This window comes from Perna viridis, chromosome 6 (assembly GCF_037379345.1).
Source record: "Perna viridis isolate PV_CMFRI_1.1 ecotype Kerala chromosome 6, ASM3737934v1, whole genome shotgun sequence".
Classification (NCBI taxonomy): Eukaryota; Metazoa; Mollusca; class Bivalvia; order Mytilida; family Mytilidae; genus Perna; species Perna viridis.
The window spans coordinates 31,179,125-31,199,898 of NC_142450.1; the positions used below are offsets into that span (position 1 = coordinate 31,179,125).

Here is a 20,774-nt window from a genome sequence, read left to right on the forward strand (position 1 = left end):
AACATCTTCCTCTGTATATTTGGAAAAGGATTTGGAATTATTTTTTACACAGTATTAGGAATCTTCACCAAGAACTATATATTTGTATCTAGGTGTACCATCTTTTTTTGAAAAAAAACAACGATGTATAATGTTTTAAATTCGGGATTTTAACTGAGTATGTGGAATAGAAGTATACAGTGTTGAAAAATCATAGGTTTAATGCTATTATATTCTGATAATAGTCTTGAACTGATTGTCTCCAAAAGATCATTCGAATTTTTCAGAGTCCACATTGAATTAATACCACTAGGGGGTAACAAGTGTTGTGGTAAGACTGCAAATCGTCTTTGACAGATGTGAGTATAGAAGTTAAAAGTTTTGAAAGGGGTTTAGTGGTACAATTTGCAGATTCAGTATTTAGTTTTATGATGATATCGTCAAGGTCTTCTAGTTTATTAGTAAAATATTCTCTGAACCTGAAGAATCTAGCAAATTTGTCTAGGTCTTCTTCCAGTTGAACTTCATTTATATTGTTATGAGTAGGAAAAATTCAAACCTTAAGATAAAAGTGTAGTTTCAGTTTCAGATAGAGCAATAGATGAGAGGTTGACAACTGTAGTGGTGGAATTTCCTTTGAAAATTGATTTTTTCTTATATCTGCGATAAAGAATTTTTAAGCGTAGTTTTGTCCTGTGAAAAAATACGTATTTCTGTATTGTCCGATGTGTGTACAATCGCCTCGTGTGAATTTGTAAAGTTGTTTACTTTTTAATTTCTTGGATTTAATAGATCGGATTTCGACTAATCGTCTCTGAATATTACAAATTTCCAGATCAGATAGAAAAGAACGAGCTTGTTTCAGTAAATTTTAATGATCTGTGATGAAATCGGTTGGATTTTTCTCCAGTGGGGGAAGCCTTTTGTGCTGACTTATTCCTTGGTGAAACTCTCGCAGCTACTTTATTTGAATTGGGAAGTCATTCAAAAACATCCTAAGCTCTCCAAAGTCTTTCCTGAGGCACTTGTTCTGGCATTCCGTAGACCTAGGAGTCTAAGAGATGCCCTGGTAAGAGCCCATCTCAGCCCAAACAAAATACAAATATTCTGAAATGTGAACAATATTTATTTGTTGTGACATGTATCGTTAATTCTCTATCCTACGTAATAACACCTATATGAACTGTCAAGTACTACCATACATCACGTTCTAAATTACAGCCCTAGATTAATCCTACGAGAAGGAATGACCCGGCCAGCGAAAACTATAGTTTTATATAACCTAGCTGGCCGAGTGGGCTAGGGAGCTGGACTTAGTGCCGGTGGTGTTGCCACAGATGACACAGCATACGAGTTCGAGTCCTGCGGAGGGAACGACCAAACATTCGCTTTGCAAATCTGTCAGTTTTGACATCATCATTGGATATTTTCAGACTCTTTTTTATATAGACAAGTCTAAAGGAATCTGCCAACCAGCAAACTTAACTGGTATCGGATCGTTGAGTCATGACGATGCAGCACAAACAAAAAAATTATATGTCTAAAGGATTGTACAACGATACCGATAAAGATGTTAATACACTATAATAAAATATATAATGAGCAAAATTTTCAGTCAACAAATGACCTTCAGTGCCTTATCGTTGTATAATCCTTCAGACTTATACAAATATATATATTTCTACTTTCGTGTATAGACGTTATGGATGGTGGATGGTAATGGTTTAACATTGTGGCATTTTTCGTTTCTCTCAGGTCAGTTGTTTATTGAAGCCCAAACGCAAAAATAAAAGTAGAAGTAGTAAATATACACAGCGAGTGTTAAGTTAGACAATAAAAGATTGGCGTGTCATATGTCATGAATGAATACAATCGTCACAAGATTTTTAAAAAATGTTAGTTATATTATTTTTATCCCTACTTTTTTAACAAAAATATTTTTCGTAAAGGTGGTTTAAACCGTTTGAAATCGTACTCGTAGACAACTCTTGGGCAAATATAACTTAAAGAAATTGAATTGTATATGTAAAGGAACTGTTTTCTTCTTCTCAAATCTATTATTTTAAAAGATTAATCCAATAAAATCAAATAGTTGTGTTATTCACATTGCACGAGTTTTTACATATATACTATTTAAACAACGTAGTTACAGAACACTTTATCCATATTTGGGGGTCTTCATATCAGGGCTAATCTTTTGATAACAAACATTTATGCGGTGTACTATATATAGAAAGGCATAAAAATAGCATGACTTTTAAAGGACACGATGTTATTGATTTTCAGAAATATACAGGAAGTCCGTTCAATGAACTGAAATTTTAATTCCTTCATTTTAGACGAATCACACCATCTTTATCATGTCCTATAGAAACGTTGACAATAGCATTTCATTAGAACGCTGTGAAGTAGTAAGTATATTGATAAACGTAAATAAACTTTTAGAGAAGAAAGAATAAGTTTTAGACAAAACTTTTTTCACATGAATGTTTGGAATGACCCAGGATATTTTCTAGTACATAAAGGATATCAAATACAACAAAATGTAGCATTTTATATTAGAGATTATATCACAACATGTTCACTGATTTTGGTTAAACTAGTGTTCCAGGATACAAATGATACAGACTATATTATCATAGTGAAATAATAGTTGTCCATAATTCTATTTTATCTCAACCTGAAATCATGACGGTGTATTTACTACTAGAGAAATGTAGATGCAATTAATTTGGCTATGGTGATCTACCATGAAAACGTCACAAACAATCTTCAGCCGAGTACAATTTAAAAAACAAATCCATGCCGATTATTTCATATTCCTATACATAACCTATTGCATCAAACGTTCTCAACTACAAAAAAAGGTTTTGTAGTAAATGAAGATTGAGGACTTCAAGAATGTGTTTACATAAATGATTCGAACCAACAATTCCATAGAGTGAGCAGTAGAATTAAAGGACCAAAATTATCTCTTTTTAGACTGCAACATGGGCATGGACGTTTACTCTGAAGGATTCACATGATAAAATTGTACCTCTTAGTATTACCTGTCCGATCAACGTGGTTTTTAATGTATTGTATATCCTTGTCATCAATAAAGAAGACTCTTCATCAACTAATATATTTGTTAATACTCACAAAAGTGGACTTACTATATTGGTTAATCTAAACTTGAACTTTGTTGGATGGAAAGTTAAGGTTTTAGGGTTTCAGACTATCAACTCGGTTACAGGGCAGTTTGATATAGCATTATGCAGTGGTACTACAGATATAACTTGTGAGTTTAAACATAAAGAGTAAATACTTGAGAAAAAAAAAACAAATCTATCTTTTGATGTTACAAACATTATAATGCTGACGTTAGTAATTGAGAGCAATATTACTACTAATGTACATGTAATGCGTTAAAAGTATTATTATTTACTAGTTTTTTTTCTATTGTATCATTTTCAATAAGAATTTGAAATTACTAAGATGAACAAATGAAATAAATTGGTTTAGTTGTTCAAAGACACTCAGAAAATTGACTTAACTTTTCTAAAATTCTTTATAATTACTTTACTCGTGTCATGTAATCAACATTTGATAACGAAATGAACTTTTTGAGCCTGACAACACACAGAAGGAACAGCTCGAACAAAGATGTGCCACCACAAATAAACACAATAATTTCGAACCGACTCAACTCTTTATGCGAAACGTCGCGTGCTTGCCAGAAAAAACACTGACTACCAATTTGAGACTTTTTTGTATGACCCGTTGATCATTTAAAAAATTCCAGTATTCAAAACGAGCAATCTCCCCCCGAAGCGGTTAAAAAGTTAAATAATCAAGTATTAGAACAAACGGTTTAAGGTATGTAAAGACTAACTAACAAATGGTAGTAAATCTTTGATTCCTAAAAATTTGATAAATCTCGTTATATCCACTGATGTATTTATGTAAATTATGATGTAAATTATAGTATCAGAATCGGGTAGTTGTGACGTCTTCTACATAAACATGGCTGTAATTAATGAAGTGGATTTACCATTACAAGTTCCTACTCAGGTATAGTATAAATAATTAACATCGTAGTGCTATTCAAATATGTTCTTATTTTAATCTAATGAAGAAAATGAACCCTGTTTTACAGAAAGTGTTTGATTTAAACTTTATGAGTGTGATATTGGTAGTAAAACATAATATTTTGTTAGGAAAACCGATACTACATTGACAACCATTTGTTAATAGATTTAACCGCTCTTTAGGAAATAAAATATATCAGAAAAATTGTAGTTAAGATGAGTGCGACAAATGTATGTAACACTCGAAGGGTGACAATAATAACATATATCAAAACATTTTATAGGGTACACTTCCAGTCAGCGTTTTCCGTCAACCGCCCTCATTGTATAGATTGGATATTAATCATATTTTCTCTCAAGAAAGGGATTTCATAGTGTTTGTAAAATTCAAGAGGCAGTTAAGATGTTACGTTATTCAACGTCAACGAATTTCTAAATACCAATTTCCATTTGAAATACCTTCTGCAACAACCGTGAACTGTAAAGTCATCTGTGCTCGTCGGCATCAGATTGAAGACAGTTTCGTGTGTCTCGCCACCATTTCTCACAGCCAGACAATTACGTTTAAAACTTGTAAGTATAATATATAAATAGGAAATTATTCCTATGCGACAAATCAGATATGGACGTATAATGTTCTAGCTTTAACAAAAATTAAGCCGTCCTGATAAACTGCAAATCAATCAATGTGGTAATAAAGCGTACGTCTATAAAAAAAAAACAATACAACATGTTAAGATATAAGCCTGCACATGAAAAAGCTTGTTAAGTCATGACTATTGCCGGGATTTTCGCCTATCTGTGTTTTGCCTTGATATTGCCCATTCTTATATGGACCTTTTCTTTCGACTATCGCTTTTGTTTATTAGATCGGTAATTTTTGTTTTGCCCTACCTTTGAAAGAGATCGTTCCCACTTTGTATGTCATAGTTATAAATGTGAAATGTTTATGATCTCAAACTTTCAAAATATCTTGGCACTGCTACGATGTTAAAAACCCTTCTCAGAGAACACCAAAAACAAATCAATATAAAATTTGGTAGAATTTTAAGTACTGTTATTATGAATGCATTAGTGTCTTGCGATATCATGGTATTTAAGAGGTGGGTCTTTATAACTGTTGAATATTGAAATATTTTTTTAAATTCTATCCCATATCATTCATTTCGTCTTAAGGATGTTCGCTGGTCATGTTCAGCCATGGGTTGTCAGATTTTTAAACTCCTCAGGTTTTATCCATTTCATAACATTAATATTTTTTGCCCATTGACCCCAACCTTTCTTCTAATAATTGAATTTAACACACCTTAAACTATTATTTCGGACGTTATTTTAGACTCCTCTGGTTTTATCCATTTCATAGCATTAATATTGTTTGCCCATTGACCCCAACCTTTCTTCTAACAATTGAATTTAACACACCTTAAACTGTTATTTCGGAAGGTTTTTTAAAATCCTTATTAATTCTTCAGTTGTTTTAATAGACTGAACCTACTTAGACAAACCTATAGAAAATCTTGAGAAATCCTTTTTCCACCAAAATTTCAAATGCTAATATTTCAAAAACGAGCACACTGACCCATATATTTTTTTATATTGTTCTATCATGAAAGATATTAAAAGATGTCACCAATCTTTGAAATCCTTGGTTTCAGACCAGCAAACATTCTTAACATTTGCTTCTTTTCAGACGAACTACTATCGCTTTGTGTGTTTATTTGTCATAACTCTCTTTATTTATTTCAGTCCTTAGCCTATCCGATACATACAGACTATATAACCTAGCAATGGAATTTGGATCTAGAAAAGTTACAGTAAACCTAAAGCCTATTCAATTTTTCTATAGAAACAAGTCTGTTGAATATTTCAACGTGATACTGAATCATCTAGGTGGTGAAATGCGGCCATATTTAAAGAGTAATGGCGGAGAGCAAGGCTCTGTTCTGAACGGACGACTTCCAGGGTTGTTTTTTAGTACATATCTTGATCCGAATACGAACTTGCCAAACCCCTGTTCGTTCTATGGACCAGTTAGGTTGTATGTTCAAGCTCTAATCATGTTTAATCCTCAATGTAATCTTTATTTTGCCGATTTTTACTGCCATTACAAACGACACCACGTGACAATCATCCTAACTCCGAAGTTGTCTCCTTGTGTTCCGTTTTGTCGGCAGTATTTGACTGAACTGAATATTTTCAATAATCCTTATTTATGCTTGCATGCAACTCCCCAAGGTTTATTTGTCATGGCCAACATGGACGTCACGACGGAGGTTTTCTATACAGAAACTATTAATGTTATCAGCATACTAGCATTGAATTCAGGAAAATTTGAGAGATCCACAACCATTGGACGAGGATATGCTCCACCTACAGGACTTCCTAAAAATTCTGCATGCACAGTTTGTAATCTAATATAGCGTTATAAATGATAAAAAAATCAATTCAAGTGGTTTTTTCCTTAAACGAAATTTTATTAACCTTTATATAGAATTACGGTACGTTCTTTGCAAAAAGCTACCCGCCCTTCAGTTTAAGTTCATAATAAGTCGTCTGTTCGTATTTCATTTCTTTTTTGTGTTTTTTGTAAGTGTTTTCCTCTGTTGTCTGCTTCGTTTATATCTATGAATGAATTTCTGTTTGTTTGACAATTCATTTTTCTCCTTTTCAATTTAACATTGTTTAAAATGTTTTGCTTCACCAGCAGATCGCGTCACATTGATGACATCAGGTGCTCATCCGAAAGGATTAAAATGTTTTGCCTCACTAGCGGCACCCGTCACATTGATGACATCAGGTGTTCCTTCGGAAGGTTTAAAATATTTTGCTTCACCAGCGGCCCCCTTCACATTACAAGTGAGTAATTCAAGTAAATGTCCAGTTCGGGAGGTTGTAAAACCTGAATTCAAGTTCAAGATTTCTTTTAACGAAAATTGGTACAGTTTTTATGAATATCTAACTATAAATAAATTAATAACTTGTTGTCAATCTAGTTTTAGACCAAAACATTCTTGTGAGACAGCATCAAATAACCAATGTTGATCGGCTAAACATATATGGTTGTAAAGTAACGAGTGTATTACATATTGACCTAAGCAAAGCCTTTGATACTGTGAATTATATTGTATCATTATATACCTTGAAATATTTTGCTGTTTGTGGTCATTTACTTTAATGGTTCAAATCCTATCTAATAGACAACAATGTGTTGCATGGAATGGAATTTTGTCACAGCCAAAAATTATAACTACAGCTGTCCCACAGGGTTCTATACTTGGACCTTTACTTTCTATATATTATATGTAAATGATGTTTAAAATATTCACATGCTACAAATTATGCAGAGAATATATCCAAAATGTATCCGATAACTCAATTGATACCAAATTAAATGCAGGCAATGGATGAAAAAGAAATAAATTGACAATGAATTTAAAGAAAACACAATGTATGTTAATTGGAACAAAGCAATAGTTGTCAAAATGTGGAAAAATATGTGATGAAATTAATGATGTTATTTTTTGAAACTGTTGATGTATTAAAACTCCTAGGAGTAAATATAGATTGTTCTCTGACATGGTCTTTTTAACTAAGAAGATATCGAGAAAACTATTTGTGTTACATAGATTTAAAAGAAAGTCTAGCAATGCTTTACTTAAGGTTATAAGTCTGTAATTTTTCCTCGTTTTAATTACTGTTATACAACTTGGTCAGGTGCAAAAATGTTGCTAATATTGATAAGATTTTTAAACTTCAAAAAAGAGGGGCACAGATAATTTTAAATGAGCAAAATGTCTTGACTCCATCTATTGTACTTTTTTTTTTTAAAATTAAATGGACAGCTATGCCTGATTACAGATATACAGCAATGCAATTTTGGTTTTCAAGTCCATAAATCTATTGGTTCCAGAATATTTAAATATATTTAGATATGTTCATCAAGTTAGTGTGAGATCCACCAGACAGAGCAATCAAAATTTATTGTTTGTTCCAAAATGTAAAACAGAATGTTATATGAGCCTTTTCATTACATCTGGTAGGTATCTGTGGTCATTTAAAAAAAATGTAAAACCGAAGAAAGTCATATTTAGAACAGTACTTTGGTTAATCTAAGTGTATATCACCTATATATTTTTTAGTAATGTAATTAATTTTTAATTTTAGTTTGGTTTAATATATAACGAGTATAGGTGTTGTGTATTTGTCAAATAATCCCACCCTGGATGCAAATGTCAGCCCAAGGCCACCCATTGGTATTCAATTAACGACGAGGTAATCCTCATACCACAGGACAGGCTGCAGCTGGCCCCACAACATCATTGTACACAGTTACAGCGAAAGAGTTGCCCCTATATACTCAAGTAACATAAAAAATAAACTAAAGGTGAAAACGAAACAAGACATACAAATGTCCATTTTATAATTACTGTTGTAAATATGTAATTATTGCAGGACCATATTGCATATCAAATGGATTACGAAATAGGCAATCAGTGACCAGGGAAATGAATATGTCGATTGAAAAGTACGAGATTATATTAATCTGGAAGAAAAAGAACTATGCATGAATTTCCTCATCTTATCAAATTCAAGCACAGTTAGGAAGTCCATGAAAGTTTGATTTGATTTTTTTTTAATTTCCAAACAAATGAGCGGAAGGGGTGTGTCTACAAATAAAACGAAAAAGTTAGCGTTTGGAATTTATATGCATGCAGTTTACGTGCCTGAGATTAGTGTTGAGGGAAACCCTTGTAACATTTGCTGTCAAGATGCCAATCATGATATTTGTGATGAATAGCACTTGAAACTTGCCACAAAGCAATCCTCTATTCACTCACATGAAAAATGTCAAATAGCACCTTCATTTTCTTTTACTGTTCAAATTAATTTAATCATTTACCCCAAGTTCGTTGTTACACCAAAAATGTAAAGAAGGGAAAAATTACTTCCGTTATTATTTCATTTTTTTTATCCACTATGACATACTTTTTGTACATGTACACATAGTATGACTCTACAGTTCTGGTTACGTAATGAACATGGTTGTAAGTGTGATAAATTATATAGTACACTTGCAATAGTGTATGTCGATCCTTTATACATTTCTATAACATATTTATTCTGACTTTGTAGGAGCGAATGATAATGAAGGAAATTGATTTTGCATGATGCTGCCCCTTCTAGATTTGAAGCACAGCTATCTATATTGTACGCATTTCTGTAATTAACATACTAGGTTAACCCTTATTTTCTATTTTTGAGAAGAAAATACGGGGGGGGGCAGTGTAATCCATCCCTGTAGTAAACCCTCAAATATTTTGAGGATTTTAATTCCATATGAAGTTACAGCGAAAGAGTTGCCCCTATATACTCAAGTAACATAAAAAAATAAACTAAAGGTGAAAACGAAACAAGACATACAGATGTCCATTTTATAATTACTGTTGTAAATATGTAATTATTGCAGGACCATATTGTAAACAAATTTTGTAACTAAAAATGTCATCCTGTTCAGATAAAGGATATTTTTTCGGAATGATAGCAAAAAGCCTGAGTAAAAATGGTTCGAAAGATATATTCATATCTCGAAAGGCAAAATATGTAGACAGTAGACAAGTAGCTTACAGAATTTTAAAAGAGAAGTTACACTCCTGACACCTTCTAGATTTGAAGCACAGCTATCTATATTGTACGCATTTCTGTAATTAACATACTAGGTTAACCCTTATTTTCTATTTTTGAGAACAAAATACTGGGGGGATGCAGTGTAATCTAACCCTGTAGTAAACCCTCAAATATTTTGAGGATTTTAATTCCATAGGAAGAACTCTTAGACCCCACTGATTACCACTAGTGGTAAAAATGTAAGTTTATATATATATTTTTTTGCTAATTTTCTCCTTTGTATATTGTAATAGATATAACCACCGAACAAGGAAGCAAAGCCTAACATATGTACATAGTCAACAAATACAGTCACTGATTTTTCTATCTGCAATATACGCAGTTCAAACTGAGGCAAGTGTCTCCATTGTTTTTTTTTTGGGTGTAGAGTATTGCTTAAAATAACTGTGGTTACCTTTTCTTTTATTCACATTTTTATTTCATTCGGTTATATTTCTAGACGATCGTTCAAGGTTTCGTTAATATTTCAAGAGCCTATGTCTAGTAATATTTCCTTCAACTTTGTTATAGAAACGTGTGATTTACAACTCTATGATAAATTAGGGCAAAACAATATAGATGGTAAAACTTTCGTTAGGTCCTCGATTGAAAATCAATCAAGATCAAAAATATGTTTCACAAAGGAAGCTACCTGTCGACTTTCATAAGGGAATAAAGGAGACATTTATTTTTATTTTTTCCAGAAAATAACGACGTGGTCACAGGAATTCATTCTAATGGATACGCATGATAAAACTGTTGAATTGCCAATCTCCTGTCCGATTTGTTTAGTCTTCAATGCGTTATATATCATAGCAACGAATAAAGCACACATCACACAATTCTTCTTTCTTTGTAAATTCTCATAACAGTAGACTTAACATATCACATGATCTAAATATGAGTTTGTCATACTCAGAAATACTGGTTTTCGGTTTACAAACTATCAATTCAGACACAGGACAATATGATGTTACAGTGTGCAGTGATTCAACTTATATTAAAAGTAAGTAAATGTCATGAACATAAATTGTAAATACGTATTCAATATTGTGTATGCATAGTTAAAATGATTGTAAAAATATATTAACTTTAACTTGTGTCAAATGACAGGAGTGAAAAAAAATCGCATATATTTCTTACGGTGATGCCATTGCAATTTTCTACTCTGATAAAACTTAAATATTTTTGTTTTAAATCATACCTTGTCAGAGATACATAAAACTTATCATTTACTTTCTTTTGCGGATACTACGCAGACTTTTTGTATCGCGCTAGAATATAGAACAAATAGGCTTCTGGAACAGGGTCATGAGATTGAAGTCATCACTACAGAAGTTTTATGGTCGTCATAATGAACTCGTGGATAGCTACGGCGTATCCATCTGCGCCATGAAAACGGATTTGTTCAACGTTTCATAGTTTTCCTTTCCTCTTTCTTTTACCCCGGACTTGGCTTGTATGAGCAACTCAGCGGGAGTTTCTAGAAAAGCAGAGAACGCTTACCCTACAAATGCACCTGGTCAATGCTCCCAGTTTTTGTGGAGTCCGAGTTGCTGATATGCTTTTGTTACTTTGTATGTATGATTTTATTTACTTTATGTTCTTTGTTGTGTCTGTTTTCCATGTCTGGTCTTTGTCCCTGGATTACATTCGTTTGATTACCGCTATAACCTTGGTTCCTTTGATTACTTATGATCAATGGATAATGTCATAATGTTACACGCGTTTTTCGTTTTTCATTGAATGATACTTTCTTCAGTATTTATTTTTAAAAATAAAGCCATTTCAGAGAAAAAAAAACAAGTTTCATGTTCAAGTAAAAATCAAATGATTGTAAAATATGTCCTTATCGTGTCAAACGAGGATGTTCTGGTAATAATTTTGGTAATATTCTTTGATGTTTTTGAGGTGTCACGAAAAAATATTTCGTCCTGCATGGAAAGAGGAAACGTTTTCCGTATGAAAAATGAAAACGGCAAACCGATTGTAGACGCAAAGAACAAGGATTTAGATAAAGAAAAAGTGATAATTTTATTACTAAATAATGTTATTTTGCTAAATTTTATGATTATTCAGCAAATGTGCCTTAAAGACGTAATGTTTTGCTATAAAAACTCATTTACTGAGGCTTAGGTGATTGCCACAATTCCAGTTTTGGTTCAAAGTACAATAGTGACTGAAGTAAGCAGCTATGGTTTATTTAGTAATGCTCTTGTACAGTTTTGATTTCATTAATTTTCTGAATGTTGTGATTCTCAATTTTAATATAATCCATATTTTATACTTTTCAGTTGTATAAGATAAACACATCATCACATTTTTTTAGTCTTACAAGATTGTCCAGCTAGCTAAAACGACCTTTTTCCCTAATACTTTGGGTTGCTTATAATCCTGACGTTATGTTACGCTTCCATGTGCGAATTTTGCGCGTAATGTCTATGCGTTTTGCAAATCGAAAAGAGAGGGTTAATAACGCCTCCGTTTGTCGGAATTTATAGCAATATTTAGCAAAATTTTAAAATGCCTGCACATCCCTTCTTTTAAACTTCTGGATTAGGCCCTGCCGTATCTAAAATGACCACACAATACAAGTAAACATATTATAAGATTGTTTCTCTCACGGACACCAATCTGCTGAAAAAATGAAAATTAATGAAACTAAATCTGGTCTCTGAGAATTCATTTACCAACTTGCAGAGGAATCTAACAAAACAAACAGTTTCAGCTATAAATATGATTTACTGAGATATTCAGAATCGTTTTTACCACAATATGGTACCTTATCTACTGCAAGCCATGCATGAAAATAGAAAGTATTCTTTTTTAAATTTATTTCTCCAACAGAATTTAGGTAATTCACTTTCTCTTCATATTCTGAATATAAAACTATGAGAAAAAAGAACTGCAACTATGTCAAATTTACTCCAGAAATAAAGATGTTGATTGATGTGATTGGTATTTTGCCTAAAGGAAATGATACATATGAACATTACAAGCTTTAAATTCCTCCCGAGTTCAATGCATTCTCATCAATTCATACATTATTAAACCCATTGTTTCTCACAGTCAGCCAGCTTGGCTAACATTATCCATTATAATAACGTCACAAACAAATTTCAGCCGTATTTCAAAGAAAAATCCGTACCGATTATTTCAAATTCCTATACTTCACATATTACATCAAACATTCTCAACTATTAAAAAGGTATTGCAGCACCTCAAGATTGAGGACTTCAAGGCTGTGTTTACATCAATGATTCAAACCAACAATCCCTCATAGAGTGTGTAGAATTAAAGAACCAAAATTATCCCTTTTTAGACAGCAACATGGTCATGGGCGTTTACTCTGAAGGATTCACATGATAAAATTGTACCTCTTAGTATTACCTGTCCGATCAACGTGGTTTTTAATGTATTGTATATCCTTGTCATCAATGAATAAGACCCATCAACTAATATATTTGTTAATAAGGGATCACAAAAGTGGGACAACTATATCGGTTCATCTAAACATGGACTTTGTTGGTTTGGAAAGTTAAGGTTTTCGGGCTTCAGACTATCAACTCGGTTACAGGGGAGTTTGATATAGCATTATGCAGTGGTACTACAGATATAACCTGTGAGTTTTAACATAAAGAATAGATACTTGTAAAAACAAACTTTTGTTAGATGTTACAAACATTATAATGCTGAGTTAGTTAGCAGAAGAGAGCAATATTACTGTTAATGTACATGTAATACCCTATATGTATCATTTATATACTGTTTAAGTTTTTTCTTTGATGTCATTTTCAACAGAAAGTTTGGATGAACAATTGAAATTAATTGGTTTATTATTCAAAGACACTCCGGAAATTGACTAAACATTTCTAAAAATTCTTTATAAGAACTTTTACACTTTTATCAATTTCATTTATAAGGAAATAAAGTTTAGAGACTGAAAACATACAGAAGCAACAACTCGAAGAAAAGTATGTCACTACAAATAGACAAATTAATTTCGCTCCATGACAGCCCAGGATCACTATCCGAAACGTTGCATGCTTGCCAGAAAAACCCTGACTACCAATTTGAAGAAGTTTTTGTATGACCCGTTGATCAGATCACGATTCTCCAGCAGTCGAAGTAACCATCTCCCACCCAGACGGTTAAAATGTTATATAATCAAGTATCAAAATAAAGAGTTTATGGTACATAAGACTTACTTTTCAAAAGGTAGTAATCCTTTGATTCTTGAAAAAATGGATAATTTCCCGTTTTAAACAAATATCCAATAATGCCTTTATGTAAATCATGTTACAGTATCAGAATCAGTTAGTTGTGATGTCTATTACATAAACATGGCTTCAATTAGTGAAGTGGGTTTACAATTACACGTTCCTACTGAGGTATAGTATAAATAATTAGCATTGTGGTGCTATGCAAATATATTCTTATTTCAATCTGATGTAGAAAATGAACCGTGTTTCACAGAAAGTGTGTGATTTAAACTTTATGAGAGTTATATATGTAGTAAAAAAAAGTTTTTGTTAGGAAAACCGATACTACATACCAGCGTTTTCTGTCAAATGCCTTATCTTTATATATTGGATATTAACCGTATTTTTTCTCAAGAGAGGGATTTCATAGTTTTTGCAAATTTCAAGAGGCAGTTAAGATGTTAAACTATTCAACGTCAACGATTTTCTGGATTCCCATTTCCATTTGAAATGCCTTCTACAACAACCGTGATTTGTAAGGTCATCTGTGCATGTCGGCATCAGATTGAAGTTGGCAGTTTCATGTGTCTCGCCACCATTTCTCACAGTCAGACAGTCACGTTTAAAAGTTGTAAGTATAATATATAAATATGAAATTATTCCCATGCGAAAAATCAGCTACGGTGGTATAATGTTCCACCTTTTTAAGCAGTCCTGTTTTTATATTAATATGGTAAGAAGGCATACGAACAATTGTGATGCATCGATTAAAAACAATGATATAAATCAGCACATGAAAAAAGTCAGGATCATTGCGGTGGTTTCCGCCTTGTTATTGCTGTTTTATACAGACCTTTCTCTTTTAGCTATTCCTTTTGTTTATCAGTTACTATTACCCTTTATTTGCATGAAAAAGTTTCCGCTTTGTATGTCATAGTTTTAATTGTGAAATGTTATACATCTCAATTTTTTTTAAAGTATCATGCTTATACTTTGAAGCACTGCATACATATTATATCTTGTCAATGATATGTTGTTTAAAACTCTTCTCACAGCATATCAAAAAGATAACAATTTATATTTAAGTAGACCTTTAAGTACTGATATTAGGTGCATTAGTGTCTTGCGATATTAGAGTGTTTGAGAGATGGACCTTTATTTTATAAGTGTTGAAAATTGATATCTTTTTTTTAATTCTATCCCATATCATTCATTTCCTCTTAAGAATGTTCGCTGGTCATGTTCAGACATTTTTGTCAGATTTTCAGACTCCTCTGGTTTAATCCATTGCACAACATTCATATTTTGCCCAGTGACCCCACCCTTCCTTTAATAATTGCATATAACACACCTTAATATGTTACTTCGGAAGTTTTCATAAAATCCTTGTCATGTCTTCAGTGATTTTAATAGTTTGAACTAACTTTGACAAAGCATATGACACTTCTAGAGAAATTTGTTTATCTGCCACAGTTTTAAATGTTGGTATTTCAAAAACGAGCACACTGCCAATATATTTTTTCTTATATTATTCTAACAAGAGAGATATTTCATCACCTTTTCATCACCCTTTGAAATCCTCGTTAGACCAACGAAAACTCCTAACATTTGCTTCTTTTAAGGCGAATTATTATTGCTTTGTGCGTTCAAATGTCATAACTCTCTCTATATTTTTTTCAGTCCTCAGCCTATTAGATACATGCAGACTTTATAACCTAGGAATTTGGATCTTCGATCACAGTAAACCTAAAGCCTATTTATTTTTTCTATAGAAACAAGTATGTTGAATATTTCGACGTTATACTGAATCATCTAGGTGGTGAAATGCGGTCGTATTTAAAGAGTAACAGCGGAAAACAGAGCTCACTTCGGAACGGACGACTTCCAGTGTTGTTTTTCAGTACATATCTTGATTCGAATACGAACTTGCCAAACCCCTGTTTGTTCTATGGACCAATTAGGTTGTATGCCCAAGCTCTTGTTATGTTAAATCTTCAATGTAATCTTTATTTTGCCGATTTCTACTGCCATTACAAACGACACCACGTGTCAATCGTATTAACTCCAAAGTTGTCTCTTTCTATTCCCTTTTGTCGGCAGTATTTGACTGAACTGAATATTTTCAATAATCCTTATTTAAGCTTACATGAAACTCCACAAGGTGTATTTTCTGTCATGGCCAACATGGACGTCACAACATAAATTTTCTCTACAGAAACTATTAATGTTTTAAGTATACTAGCATTGAAAGCAGGAAACAGAGAGATCAACAACCATTGGACGAGGATTTGTTCCACCCACAGGAATTCCTAAAAACACTGCATGCACAGTTTGTAATTTAAAATAGTGTTATAAATGACTGAAAAAACTTCAAATGACTAATTCCTTAAATACATTTTGATCGCAAATTGTATTAATCTTTACTTAGAATTACAGTATGTTCTTTGTAAATAGCTACCCACCCTTCAGCCTAAGTTCATGCTCTGTTTTAGTAGGTCTTGTTGCTGGTATTTCATTTCTTTTTGTGTTATATGTGTCTTCTATATCCTCTATTTTCTGCTTAATGCTCACAGCTTCGTTTAAATCCATGAGTTCCCATCCGTTTGACAATTCATTTTTCTCCTTTTCAATTTAACATTGCTAAACTTCGTAGTGCTAATTCTTCTTTCATTATACGGCGTTTTTAAGGAAACGTTTTTTATTTAATAAAAACCCTTGATGATTTGTGGAAAGGGGCAGAACTTAAGAACTTGTAAATTTAATAGGGCTTTGTTTTAAAGAATGACATAAATATGTGCAGTAATCTCCTGAATCAAACCCAAAGAGAAATATTTGTGTTTGTCATTTAAATTTATAAAACGAAAAGCCCAATGAATTCACAAAAATATTCTGAGTAAAACAGGAAGCGGAGTCAATCCATACACACAATGACGACTACAGAACAAAATACAATAACATACAAAAGCTGAAAATAAAGAACACAAGAAATTAAGTCTTCAAATATTACCTACCATAAAAAAAATTGGGAATGACATCAGGTGCTCCTCCGGAAGGGTTAAAATGTTCTGCTTCATCGGCGCATCTTGTAAGTTAGTAAAACAAATTAACGTCAAGTTTGGTAGATTATCGAACATGGAATCAAATTCAAGATATATTATAACGAGAATAACACCCCCACCGGGATGAAAAATGTCAGTTCAGGCCACTGTTTTCATCTATGTGGTGTTAATTGAGATGACGACTACAAATCTTCAGTGACTATTAATATCAATAAAAGCTGAGAATACTATTGTCTTAAAAGCTTATTTGAGCCAGCACTCCACAGTTTAGTTTAGTTTCGCACTTTTGGCTAGGGATGAAAAATGACATAAATGGAAACCGGTGGTTGCTATAGTGATTAAAAATGAAGAATTTATTGTAGATAAAACATTTTCTGAAAAAAGGGGACTTTTAAAGGTATTTTGCAATGTTTTATATATTTTCAATGTTGAAGGGGCTTTTTTCAATGACAATTTGACTTCATTGTGAAAGTGAAAGTAAGTCAATTTTTTACCATGCTAAATTTAATAAGTGGATTAAAAGTGAAATAGCTCAAAATCTAACCGGCGATGCCCATAGGAGGAAGAGGTTTTTGAAGTGAAAAGTTTGAACAGTTTCAGGGATTGAAATAAAAATTTCAGATATTTTGCGGGAAATTTGATATTTTTAAACCTGATTTTATGAACTTTTTTGCAAATTTTCGCATATTTTTGCATGGTTTCTATGGTAACCCTATATGCTGTGGGTAATTTTTTTCTGTAGGATCTAAAACAGTATTCTCGCATATTTTTGCATGGTTTCTATAGTAACCCTATATGCTGTGGGTAATTTTTTTCCAGAAAATTTTTACTGCATCCTGAAGGCCTTGGCTTGAGCTATTTCTAGATATATAGATTTACAGATGCGTCACAATTTGTTAAAGTGATAAATGTTACAAAGCATCAGATTACAAGACCAAAATTAGGCAGTTCTACAATACTGTGGAGTGCTGGCTGAGAGTATTCTCGCACTACTAAGAATAAAAGTAACGGAACAACTGTGAAATGTATACTTCACATTTGACGTCAAGTTTCGATTTCAAATATTCTCTGTCATATGTGTATAGGCTAAGAACATTTGCATCATGTCATGCATGGTGGGATATTTGTGTCAATTCAAAATTTAAAGGCTGTTGTTGATAGTCAGCAACACACTGTGCTAAGGTCACTTTGAGTTTTTCCGTTTTGGACAGCAATACGGGGCTATATTACCATCATGTCATATTCAAAGAGTGCAGACAATGATATTGCCGGGAGTATGCTCATTTAAACCATTTTTAACCAGGAAGTATACAAAACCTACAATCGCGGTAGAAATAGGTTTGTTTATCGAATAGACATTACAAACAATATCAAATTGATTTATTGACTTTTAGTACTTTATTTGATGCATGTTCATTAAGTGTAATGCTCTCGTATGCAATGCAAGTGAGGCATTCTAAAGGTCTGTAGGATCTAAAACAGTATTCTCGAAGTTTTGGAGCTTTCTTCGATGGTAAAGAAAAACTATTGACCAAACTTTACGACAAACGTGATGACTTTTCATTCAGAATTGTCAACTTTCCTTTCATCTGTGGCAACATCCCTTCGGCACCTGCGCATGGAGTGTTCATATCACAACTCATACGTTATGCAAGAACTTGCCAAAACTACGTAGACTTTTTGTATCACGTTAGAACTCTAACAAATAGGCTTGTGGGACAAGATTGAAGTCATCACTACAGAAGTTTTAAGGTCGTCATCATGAACTCGTGGATCGTTATGATGTATCCATCTGCACCATGAAAACTGATTTATTCAACGGGTCATAGTTTTTCTTTCCTCGTTTGTCTACCCCGGACTTGACTTTTTATGAGCAACTCGGCGGGTGTTTCTAGAAAAGCAGAGGACGCTTTCCCTACCGATGCACCTGGTCCATGCTCCCAGTTTTTAGTGGAGTCCGAGTTGTTCATTTACTTTTGTTACTTTGTATGTATGATTTTAGTTACTTTATGTTCTTTGTTGTGTATGTCTGTTTATCATGTCTGGTCTTTGTCCCTGGATTACATTCTTTTGATTACCGCTATAACCTTGGTTCCCTTGATTACTCTTTCGAATTATTTTAGGAGGACGCAAAGCTACGTCCCATCTAACTCTTTTTCCAGCGCAGTCGGTATAGTTTCGCTTTTTACATTTTGACCATAAAGATGTTTTTTTCATGGAAACGCAAATCACCTGATCGCAATTTTGTTTCCGGATTAGCCAAATACTGATAACTTAGTGGGATTCGAACAAAATGCATTGAAAATTGACATTGCGTGCCATGTGTTATCTCCTGAATAAAATGTAGACAAATATAAGTAAAAAGAACAAACTTTATTGCGTCGGCTATTTTTTGTTTTAAGATAGTACTAGTTTTTACTTGTGATTGGAGTCATTTTGCGATCTTCACTTTCAAGGTTATGCGAGTTCTTAGACGAAATTAATTTGGCGTGGTGTCAACATTCTATCCTAATGTTATGGTGGTTTCACATGATTTAGATGTTTCACGGTTATACGACTATAACTATCAAAAGGACAGTTGATCCGTTGACGAAAAAAATAACAAATATTTCTTTGCAAACAATTAACCTAATGAAACCGGGATGTTAAGTGGTATAAACCTGGTTTTAATTGACAATATCCATCGGAAATGTCCGTGTTCCAGTTGTTGCCTTGATATTGCCATTTGTTGTTTTGACTTTCCTTCTTTTGACCACATCTTTTGACTATTGCTCAGAATTGTCTTCCAGGTCGGTAATGTTGGTCTTACCATTTATTTTGTAATTTGATAAGTGGTTTACTGGTCATTCTCAATATGCATTTGTTCATTTTTATTAGTGTTTTTGTTTTGGGTAACAATGATTCGAACGATATATTTTTATCTCGAAAGACAAAGTCTGTAAGACAGGAGACAAGTAGCATACAGCCCCAGAAGGAATTGAAAAAATAAATTACATTCCTGACATCATCTTAGCCACAGGTTGATGTGCCTGGTGCACCGGTAGGGTAAAAATGCCTTAACACATCCGTCAGATTCCATTGAGTACCGGTTGTTTTTCAGTCTCCGTTTTGCTTTGCTTTGTCTTATAGATTCTGGTCTAGAGTTTTGTTCAAAATAACTGTGGTTTCCTTTTCTTTCACTTTAAATTGAGTTCATTTTTATATTTCATTCGGTTAAATCTCTAGACGGTCGTTCCAGGTTTGGTTAATATTTCAAGAGAATTTGTCTTGTGATATTTTCTTCAACTTTGTTACAGAAACGTATGATTTACAACTCTAGGATAATCTAGGGAAAACTATATACAAATCTCCTGTCCGATTTGTTTAGTCTTAAATGCGTTATATATCATAGCAACGAATAAAGCACACAGTTCTGCCATGCACATCTTTATAAATTCCCATAACAGTAGACTTAACATATCACTTGGTCTAAATATGAGTTTGTCATACTCAGAAATACTGGTTTTCGGTTTACAAACTATCAATTCAGACACAGGACAATATGATGTCGCAGTGTGTAGTGGTTCCACTTATATTAAAAGTAAATAAATTAAGTAAATGTCATAAACATAAATTGTAAACACCTATTATAGCGCAGCAGGTTAACAAAAATATCACTGGAATCTTTCACATTGTGATACAAGCACCAAATTTTGTATGTTTGACGTTCTACCACCACTTTAACAAAAAAGCACATTAGCCACTTAAAGAAATCAAAGTGGCCGTCATTTTCCAAGATGGCGGACAAATAACTAAAAAAT

General features: G+C 32.9%; 1 protein-coding gene, 1 long non-coding RNA gene and 1 pseudogene across 13 annotated transcripts; 2 read left to right on the forward strand and 1 right to left on the reverse strand.

Moving 5' to 3' along the window:
• Positions 1-835: 835 nt before the first annotated feature.
• LOC148614538 (uncharacterized) lies at positions 836-14,023 on the reverse strand. Its single transcript, XR_015923710.1, has 2 exons — positions 13,922-14,023; positions 836-1,086 (listed from the first exon to the last, which is right to left on the reverse strand). It is a non-coding gene; the product is annotated as an uncharacterized LOC148614538 (long non-coding RNA).
• Positions 1,330-10,067, forward strand: LOC148614539 (uncharacterized). Of its 11 annotated transcripts, none has more exons than XR_015923704.1 (8): positions 1,330-1,734; positions 2,319-2,390; positions 2,962-3,259; positions 3,947-4,032; positions 4,334-4,622; positions 5,796-6,451; positions 8,502-9,257; positions 9,968-10,067. XR_015923704.1 is itself a non-coding variant. In XM_088588688.1 (7 exons), exons 1-6 carry the CDS (start codon positions 2,340-2,342, stop codon positions 8,544-8,546), a joined length of 1,425 nt encoding a protein of 474 aa, XP_088444814.1. In that variant the 5' UTR covers positions 2,232-2,339; the 3' UTR covers positions 8,547-8,574; positions 9,968-10,067. The 11 variants fall into 11 exon arrangements, 2 of the variants coding, with proteins under 2 accessions (XP_088444814.1, XP_088444815.1); XR_015923707.1 differs by lacking the exon at positions 1,330-1,734 and having other exon boundaries at positions 2,232-2,390; positions 5,796-6,905; positions 8,502-8,574; positions 9,183-9,257; XR_015923703.1 differs by lacking the exon at positions 1,330-1,734 and having other exon boundaries at positions 2,232-2,390; positions 8,502-8,574; positions 9,183-9,257.
• Positions 14,024-14,383: 360 nt separating the features above from the next.
• LOC148614540 (phytanoyl-CoA hydroxylase-interacting protein-like) lies at positions 14,384-16,323 on the forward strand (annotated as a pseudogene). The gene is made up of 2 exons (XR_015923919.1): positions 14,384-14,546; positions 15,596-16,323. The product of XR_015923919.1 is annotated as a phytanoyl-CoA hydroxylase-interacting protein-like (transcript).
• The last annotated feature ends 4,451 nt before the right edge of the window (positions 16,324-20,774 follow it).

What these genes read in the sequence shown, in the direction of transcription:
- LOC148614539 (XM_088588688.1), top strand. Translation starts at nt 2,340, where the DNA reads ATGTCCTATAGAAACGTTGACAATAGCATTTCATTAGAACGCTGTGAA. An exon ending in CATTAGAACGCTGTGAAGTA is followed by an intron (nt 2,391 to 2,961) that starts GTAAGTATATTG and finishes ATCTCTTTTTAG; the next exon opens with ACTGCAACATGGGCATGGAC. An exon ending in CTAAAAATTCTGCATGCACA is followed by an intron (nt 6,452 to 8,501) that starts GTTTGTAATCTA and finishes TAATTATTGCAG; the next exon opens with GACCATATTGCATATCAAAT.